This window comes from Diadema setosum, chromosome 13 (genome assembly GCF_964275005.1).
Source record: "Diadema setosum chromosome 13, eeDiaSeto1, whole genome shotgun sequence".
NCBI lineage: Eukaryota > Metazoa > Echinodermata > Echinoidea > Diadematoida > Diadematidae > Diadema > Diadema setosum.
Window position 1 is genome coordinate 19532804 of NC_092697.1, and position 10150 is coordinate 19542953.

At 37.3% G+C, this 10150-nt stretch overlaps 1 protein-coding gene across 1 annotated transcript; it reads right to left on the bottom strand.

The window, feature by feature from the left end:
• Positions 1 to 205: 205 nt before the first annotated feature.
• Positions 206 to 7769, bottom strand: LOC140236463 (alpha-N-acetylneuraminate alpha-2,8-sialyltransferase ST8SIA3-like). The gene is made up of 6 exons (XM_072316388.1): positions 7645 to 7769; positions 6307 to 6463; positions 3481 to 3596; positions 3018 to 3107; positions 1927 to 2162; positions 206 to 438 (listed from the first exon to the last, which is right to left on the bottom strand). The coding sequence occupies exons 1-6, from the start codon at positions 7767 to 7769 to the stop codon at positions 206 to 208; spliced, it is 957 nt and encodes a 318-aa protein (XP_072172489.1).
• Between the last annotated feature and the right edge of the window lie 2381 nt (positions 7770 to 10150).

The window sequence follows — 10150 nt, forward strand, 5'->3', positions numbered from 1 at the left end:
TTAACATTCCTTCGGTTTATAGACTTGCGAAAAGTCACATTTTAAAGTACATCAAATCTAGATCAAAATTCCAGGAAAATGCCTGACAATACGTCGCATTCCTTACATGACGTAATGATAACTGCATTTTTTTTTTTGGAAAGAGCAAGGAGATACAAATATACGTGATAGATATACGACGACATAAATATTTCCGATAAGTACGTTATCTGCATGATCCACCGTGCAGACGTAGCACCCCCAAATTGTGCAGCTGTAGCAGGAGCGAGAACTCGTCATTCATCGAGTGCACTTTCTTGGCCTTAGAGACAGTCTCATTGTCAAAGTAATGATATGGTACCTCGATCTCTTTGTCATTATAACGCGTCAGGAAAGGCCAGAACCCGAAGAGATTTAGCTCGTTGCAGACTTGTATTGCACTCATTACCAAGTAGAATCCTGTTGATTCGAAATAAGATCAAGCATTAACAATAGAATTACGGGCAAACATGTGTGGTTATCAAGCTTAAGCCTCATTTAAAATGGTCATATATTTCAAACGAATATTGAAATTGCGTCAACATTCCACTACGTTAACTCATATTCCGCAAATTTAAAAAAAAAAAAAACTAGAAATGTCGCTATGGCGACTTGTATGCCTCCGCCATAATGCATGGTTCTCCTAGTAGGCTCTATAGTACGTCTTGACAATGTGTGCTGACAGTGTACCATAACTGGTAAAATATCAAAATGACAGGTTTGTCTCAAATGTGTTCAATGTTCACTTTCCTTGAACTAGATTTAATTGGATGGATGACAAAACTGTATATATATATATATATATATATATATATATATATATATATAAAGCTCAGGTATTGGGGATTTGAGAATTTTTATTTAACTTTTGACCGTTTTATAAGTTTATGCATTGAGTAATTTTCAAGGTATGGAGAAAAAAGTGTCACTTCAGCAATAAATAGTAAAATGATAACATTTAACATGGCCTTTTACCCTTGACCTTTGACCCTATGGCCCTCAAATTCCCAGGAAAATCACTGTCAGGTAGAACATGCATGTACTAAGTTTTATGATGATACCTTGAGTATCATCAGCAGTTATCATAAGTTGCTTCATCAAGTTTTGAGTTATCACATAAACATAAATTTCAGGATTTGACCTTGATCTTTGACTTTTGACCTCTGTCCAATTTCACTCAAAAACTATTCAAGTAATTGTCCCATCATGCATCATCCTCGGACAAAGTTTGGTGAAATTTGCGTGATGCAGTCTTGAGTTATCACGTAGATACAATTTCATGATTTTGACCTTGACCTTTGGCCTTTAGTAGATTTCACCAAAAATCTAATCAAGTAATTGCCCCATCATACTTCATACTTAGACCGCGTTTGGTAAAATTCCAGTCAATATTACTCAAATCGCGTAAACGAATACGGACGGACGTACGGACGACGGACAACCTGAAAACATAATGCCTCCGGCACCACTTCGTGGCGGAGGCATTAAAAAAAATGGATGTATATATTGGATGTGCATGGAAAAACGGTCATTTGTGGAATTCAGATATATCTGCTTTTTCTAAGAAAAAAAGTCTTATTTTCTCATTAAAATACAGAATTAAGTGGTATAAGATGCCTTTTGTGCTCTTGTCAGTTCAATTTTGCACTGAGCTCATATTATCAATGCTTGATTTTTCTAAAAGGGCAATACAGTATTTGCATTTTTTCTGAATATTTTCATGCTTTTTATCAAAAATAAAATATCGTTTACTTCGTATTTCCCCTTATGGCTGGATATAGCGTTATACAAACATAATATTTATGTAGTGCTGGTTATACACATTGTATAAATACATTAACACAATGGAGCACGTGTTTCTTCAGCACATTTCTTTCGTCAGTATTTTACCAAGACGAGGAAGTTTACCTGTTGACAGCCTTCTTGTTAATGATCGTTCGGCCCAAAATTTCAGTGATTGCTCGAAATGGGTCGGGTATCCACAGACGACCTTTGGATCCGAGCCTTTATTTGCTTTCACAGCTCTGTATGAAGCCGGGAAGAAAGCTGGCATTCCTAGGCACGGAACCCATATATAACCCCTGTAGTTCGACAATGCTTTATTGAATGATGCGTGGTACTTGCTGTTGGCCAAGCTGCCATGCCTGTAAAATGATTTCGATATTTACTTTCTGTTGACAGCACATGTGATATTACTACAGGAACAACATAATAAGAATCACAAATCAGACACATGTACATCATTAATATCATCGATGATTTAATATGCATACGATATTACTGACAAAATCAGAATTATCTTCCAAACTAAAACGGAGTTAACATTGTTGCTCCTGTTTGTAGTTGTTCAATTCTAATGGGAAACTGACTCTTTCTCATTTTTCTTTGTGATCTTTGTCTTACAATGATCTTCACAGTGACACATTTGTGTGGTATGTAATATAAAAATCAGTGTAGTAATAATTTTCGTGATTTTAAACAATCTCAATCCATTATTTTTCATTGTGCGTCATCAATACGATTACAGTTCCAGAACAGTAAAAGCGGATAAAATCAATGTGAATACGCCCAACTGCTTTTGCTACCAAACCAGCAACCAATGTAGACAATATAGAAACGGTAAGTTTAATATATTCATTATCTGTCTTAGGAATTTCAATGTCGTAATGTTTCACAACAGGAATGTGAAATTATAAAGAATCTTCAAGAACATGAAATCGCATCTCCATCATTGGAGGTGCAGAGACCTATCCCTTTGTGAGGAAATTCAGATTTTGAAAATTTTTGGGTCATCTCAGCTGCTAATTCGTTGCTAGTCTCAGTTTCAAGCTAAATATGAAGGGAACGAAGTTGGCTGTGATAGTTTCTCTTTTTTTACATTTATGAAACTCTTACATAATCTTAATTTACATATCAGTCTCATATCTCTCAGATATAACCGCAGGGGCAGACTTGTCACATTCGGCTTGCTCAATGATGGAAGGTTTGAAAAATCTTACCTTCGGGTTACAATACTGGGATTCATTGTTGTAAAATTACTCTTGGATCCAGCATCTTCCTTGAAAGGTCCTAACGTTGCTAGGTTGCAACTTCAAAAAAAGAAAGAAACAAAGAAACAAACAGACAAATAAACCAGGATTGAGCGCGATATTAAATGTTCAGCAGTTCATGGCAGTCACAGGGGGTTTAAGTGTAACACTAAAGAGAAATGTACTACTGTAAAGATCCCAGTCTCTCAAACTTTTCTTAGTTCCACCATAGCATTTAAGAAACTGTTTATTCCTCTAAGTTATCTTGAACATGGTGTGAAACTTCATTTGAATTTGTATGATCAGTACCATGTTCTATTTTTTCTATCTAACACGACTCAGCCAAACACAACGTGTACAAAAATAAATGGTACTTTGGCATGCAAGAGACAAAATGAACGACATGGCCTAGGCGTGTATTGTCTATTCTTACCGAAAGACGAAATCATTGCTGTCTATTGCCGTCCCGCAGTGGCTGCCTCTCAGCAACCCGCTATTCCCAACGATGGCGCACGATTTGAATCGTTTCGTCAAGGAAAAGGGATTCGTCTTGCAAGTAATGACACACAAACAGTAGAATAACGCTTTTGTTTAAAAACGGATTAAAAAAAAACAAACGTATATATCTAATAGTACGTAAAGAAAGGAAATCCCGTTCATCGGAACACAAACTGTTAAGTCCCCTTTACACTTTCCTTATCACGGATCCGGTGTTCCAGCGTGCGAAATCACAATACCTATTTTCATCTCAGTGCCGGTGTGGATGCGTTCCTAGCTGAGTATACACGGACAAGTACGGTGTCTACACAAATAGACAATTTAGCAACGCGGACCACATCAGAAACGTGCACGTCGCTAACGAGGATATCAAGGAAGAGCACGGATACCCAATGGGCTTCTTTACAGTCATTACGCTAAAACCCAAACCCAAAGAACAATGTGGATTGAGTGAAAGCAGCAACATTAGTGGAACACATCAGTGAAAGTCTAACTAAATCGGACAATCGATGCAAAAGTTATAAAATTTCAAAGTTTTGTTTTTGTAATCACTGGATAAGGAGGCTACAGAGTTCCTGACGTCATGGTTTCTTCAATTTGAAAATTTCGCCTGCTGGTTGACATATTTATGGAATTGCCCTAAAACGACCGTTAAAATGTTTAGATTTTCTGGTCAAAAAAAAAATAGAAACTTAGTCGCATTTCAGTGAAATCGGTGGTTTTGATTGCTTTTGTTGTCAGACGGGAGTAACTTCATGGCATAGTCATTTATTGACGGGTTTCTGGAAATATTTTCAGGGCCTTATCACCCGTAGTTAAAGTTCCATCTCAGTGGCGGGTGAACTACATGTACATGTAATCGTATGGACCGAAAACGTAACGTGCCACTACTGTTGCACGCGATAGGTATACCATACGCATCTACTAGCTAGTACCGGGTAATAGCCGCAAGTAGTGTTTGTAGCCAGTAAGTCTTGCTTCATCTGCTGGACATGTTGTCTTGAGTACGGTCGACACGGGGGACAGAAAAAATGGGTTCGGATCTCGAAAAAAACAAATCTGGTTTCAAACTCCGTACGTCACCAATTTCCGTTAATCTGGTATTCGATTCCTAGAGATATTTGTTCACGCAATAGCCTGTCCTCATTTAAGAAATTTCTGAAAATATACCTTCTAGCAAATCACACATAGTCAATCTATCATATCATTTGTCTTATGTTTTTGTTTTGTTTTGTTATGTTATGTTATGTTTTGTTGTATTTGTTGGTTTTCTGTCCATGAAAACCAACAAATACAACAAAACATAACATAACATAACATAATTCTGTCACTTTGTGACTTAAAAATCAATTAGTTTGTGCATACTCGTAAGGGAACTTACTTCACAAGGCCTTTTTGGCTTTATTCAAGTTTCTCTTTTTTTCATTTTCACTGTTATATGTAAATGATTGATTATCTTTTTGTGTATTGTAAAATCCAATACTGTTGTATTGTTTTATCCGAAAATGAAATGAATAAACGAATTGAATTGAATTGAATTGAAACTTACCTTGAAGTTTTCTTTAGATGTGTAATCTTCCAGATTATTGACTACAGTTCCTTAATACCTTACCCTAAGCAGCTTGAATTCATAGTGTCGACAAGTAGAAGTAGGCCTATATGCTGACATGTCGCCTGAGAAGGATATATTGTTTTTTTCAATAATCAAATGAGCGCCTACAAGGACAAGTCATTAATTGTCATCATTTCGGAGATATCAGTGTAGACAACGTAGATATCCGTGTAAAGAACACGAAGGGACCCAGTTGTCTCCGTGCACTTCCTTGATGTCTGTGTTAGCTCCGTATACTTTTCCGATGTTGTCCACTTTATTACCTTGTCTATCCGTGTAGACACACACTGGGATAGTATCCACACCGGCAGTGAGAGAAAATCGGGATGTTGCACGCTGGGATACCACAGATTACTATATCCGTGTTGATCCGTGAAGTGATCCGTGGAAGTGAAAAGGGGGCTTAAGAGGGGATTTAGGAAAGCGAAAGAGCTGTAAATGGTAGTAATGAATGTCATCTTCATTTCTGTTTTTGAACACATCACTATAAGAATTTGTCGCATTTACAAACTGTATATTAGATTTCAGATGAAAAAACAAAAAGAGAAAATGAGTCAAATAAAATGTATTACAAGTTTGTTATATATACATATATATATATATATATATATATATATATATATATATATATATCATATTCATATATATATATGTATATATATATTGGCCCACCTCATCTCCCAAAAAAATTCAAACATGGTTTATTTCTTATTCGGTTCCGATAATTTCTAAATTTTGTTGAGACGACATGATTTCTTTTCCGGGGTATTTTCTTACACTTCTTTCCTATGACTTTGTTGAAAAGTGCCAGATTCTAAAATTTATAGTCAGGCCAGGAAAAAAAAAAACATTTTATTAGTAGATTACAATCATAGGCAGCTTAAGAGTAAGAAGCATAGATCGACATATCAAGCTGGGTCATTACCCAGCCGAGTGTTATTCAATGAGCTACCAACTGCAACTATACGCATGTAGAACGCACGGACGCTCCACACATTGCACCGATAAGCGATCACGTAGACGATAAGCCATATTGATAAGCGCCACCTATATATATAACTAACTGGAGCTTTTGAATAGAAGTACGAAGGCGGGAGAGATGGAGACTTTGTCTAAATATTCGTAATTTTGACACTAAATGTTACTCACCTTCGGTAGCCTGTTGTAGAAATCGGATGATATGGTGACTTCTTTTTTCGACTTAGTACTATATACATATTTAATCTTCTCCTGACGCTTCACGTTTGTTTGAGTCATCACAAAGTACTCTGCGCTCAGTTTCTCGTGATATTCAGTTACCTCAGTTCTGGACGTACATTAAATCAAAGAAAAACCGGGCAAACATGTGTCATTTGGGGGAGAACGTTCAGAATGACATCACAGTATAGGAGTACATGCTAGAAAACATTCCGCACAGTGGACGCCCTTACAGTGGTATCGGTTTGCCCATTATCACTTGTCAACGAACTCTGTCAACTTGACTGGGAGCATTATTATCAATGACACCACTCTAAAGCTGCAATGGTTAACAGTGAAACACGTCCAGGACAGGCTGAAAGATTCAAGAGAATATATTAATATTGATGTCATAGCACATTAACAGTAAATATCAAATCCAGTACCCAATGTGGCTGAAGTTTATTCCGTAATTTTTTTTTTTAAATAATAGGGAGCTGAATACTATCGATTGATATCTAAACGAACACAAAACCTCAACAAATCTCTGGCAGACAAATATCTACTACATTTTTGCTCCGACCAATGAAACTGCAAGTTCGCTCTGCGATCAAGTTATGGTTAATTTCTTGTAGTTAAGGCTGATGACATTACGTTGGGAATATACACATCATCGAGAATCTATTTACTTAATATTTGTGTAAACATAATTACACAGATAATAAAAACATGATAGATACAAAGCAAAACATTCCGGAATCACCATAAGTAGGCCTAGTACCAATTCTTGGTACCTATTCCATACCTATTTCAGAAAGACGAAATGAAGAGGCCTGCCAAGTTAATATTTTACATAATTAATGAGGTCACATAGGTATGAATACCGGCTGATAAAAACTGCAATTACTATTGCACGGTTTAAGGAAACAATAAATTGTATTCCCAATAGCTAAACTGAAAAAGAATATTGGTTTTGTTAATGATGTCTTCTATTCTACATTCGAGATATATGAATGAAATGCAAATCCCTAATTTCAGGTACATTTAAAGGACTAGCGATTTTATTTCATTTTATTTCGTTTTATTACCGAATACTTGCAAAGATTCGTCGTAAACGCAGCCATAATATTTTCACCAATGTCTTAGTCGTACACGGGCAAGACTTCGGTTACTCTACAGTGAACAGATACGGTAATTTCATTAAGCTCTCGTTCTAAAAATGCCGAAGACAACAATGTAACACAGCAGACAAGATGAGAGAGAAATAATAAGGATGGTCAAGTAATCAAAGTGATTACAAAGCTTTCTCACCTCAGAGCATCAATGTTGGTGACATTGATAGTCCAGTTTTTCATTAACAGTGTTTCATAAAGATAAAGTTGTTGATCGCTCGTGTCTTTAAAGTTCCACAAGGCACCAGTTAGAGAATTCTTCATTCTGAAATGCAATGCACAGATGCAGCCTATACAGTATATGTCCCCCTAAAAAATTACAATCAGATTTTTGCATTGATAACTATCAATATGATTAAATTGTCTAAATGCTACTTCAGGGTCTTAAAAATACAACATTTAGCTATATTTTGCAGAAGACCCCATTCAATCTGGTTAAGTGGTTACAGAAAAGTGAGGATTGTTGTAAAGCATGTCATGGGTCTGATTTTTCCAAATTTGGCATTTGGATGATCTTGGAACTGCATAATGTGTGAAGACAATGGACGGAACTTGGAGGGAAGGGATTCCTGACATGCTCTTCCAAATTCCTCATTTCTCTTTGAACACTGAAGCAAATCGGATGGGGCTTTTTGTAAGATGTGGGTAAAAAGTTTTAGTTTCATACGATGAAATTGTATTTGGAGTTATCGTGGCAAAGGTTCCCGTTGTCAATTTTTTGGAGGGGACATACGGTACATTAACAAATTACAGAAACTGCACAACATTCAAAAGCACAGCCACAGGTAGTCAACATTGATGTATAAAAGAGGCTGATTCCATCCCCCATCCCCCCTGTCACAGGGCGCTCGGTCTCTCTGCTCGTGTTTTGCCTTCGGTAGCGATCTTCAATTCGATCTCTTTGAGAGTCTGTTGATGCTCTCTTTCTTTTTGTCGCTCATCTCTTTCTCTATCTTTTGCATCAACTACCTTTTGCCGCTCCTCCCGAGCGAATGCCAACAAATCCTCTCCCGAAAGGCCTACCTCTTTACCCATTTCAAGATATGGTTTCAAATCCATTTTGAAAATATCGGGCCGAAAATACCAAAGTGTTATAAACACGAGATGCAGTCAGTAGGATAGCTTTACCAGTTTAACACGTATGATTATTACAGTTACAAAAACCACATTTGTTTCCTCTCAGATTCAAGCCTTAAAATTTCCTCTTTGCTTATACTTTAATATGGGCAGGAAATTTCACATGCCCGGGTTCTCCACCAAATATGTCACAGGGCGCTGCCGCCGCACCGCCCCGTAACTGGATCAAAGGCTTTCTCTTCTGAGAGTCTACAAAGTAGGCGAAACAAATGCTTCTTCAGTTCAATAATTGCGTGGTTTATTGTACTGAATTTTGAAACGTATTTACAACATTGGAATAAAAACAGTGATTAACAATCATTGACAAAACTGTTGCCAATTAAGAGATACATTCAGTTAATGTTATCGCTCAAGTCAGTTGGTTCTGGTTCTCGGATGAGATCATCTGTCCTCGCCCATGGGTCCTACAGTAGTTTCATCTAACTTGAGTCCCCTCTAGACGAAGTCCCCTCGATCCCTCTCTAGTAGACTCTGCAGTCCAATACCGTTGGAGCTTACTCCAGCCTAAAACTCCTTGCTCCCACCTTAAACTCGGATCCTTGCTCCGACATTAACCGCCCTGTCAATTACAATGAGTGACATACACTCATAAGTTCAGTAATCTTAACGAAACACTATTATACCATTGCTCAATGAAATTGTTCCTTCATGAATGAAACACCTACATTTCATGGATTTAAGACAGGTTATCGGCTTGTATGTTTACATCAACAAATCTGTCAACGCTGGGTCTGCCAGCGAGGATTAACTGTCATGGAAACTGTGTTCCCAGTTATGGCCCTAGGCCACTGGTGCAATAAATCTTTATGGTCTTTTAGCTCAGTATTCTGAAATGGCTTGTAGTAGTACTGGCTAAACTATTAAACATTCCCTCACTCTCACACTGATGCATGTAACCAAATACGGTGAGGCAATAATGACATAAAATATTATATCTTGACTCTTCATCTTATAAAGGATTACATAATTACATGAAAATTACAATGAGAAAGATTGGTCAACTTACAACTTTCGTTGGCGTTTCTCCCCTTTCTGTGCAAGTTACTTTCTCCCTGGCCCCTGCCGCAACCTCCTCGGGTTGATGAGAGATTTCTCTAGTGCTCAGACTCTCAAACGTACACTGAATGTGGCCTTTTGCCACCACAACCTCTTTCTCCTTGTTCCGAATTCATCTACCAAAGGGTAGACCAGTATGTCGGCGACACTGATGTACACCGAACCCTCCCGACGAACTGGATACAAACGTAGTGATTTCACAAACAATTTTGTGCTCTGGTCTCAAGAAATTTGGGTTTTGCATCCCGGTTTTGTTCTCCAAAATTTCCTTTTTAACTACACTTGTCTATGTAGGACCAATCACTGTATATTAATTTATTAAACAAGTTATCTTATTGGAGGAGGGGGCTAGATGGTTCAGAAAACTTTCTACCAATTGGTCAGACTGGACACACCCCTATGAGTGACTTTTCCTTCATGTTCAAAAACAATTCTTTGAAATTAAGGAAAAG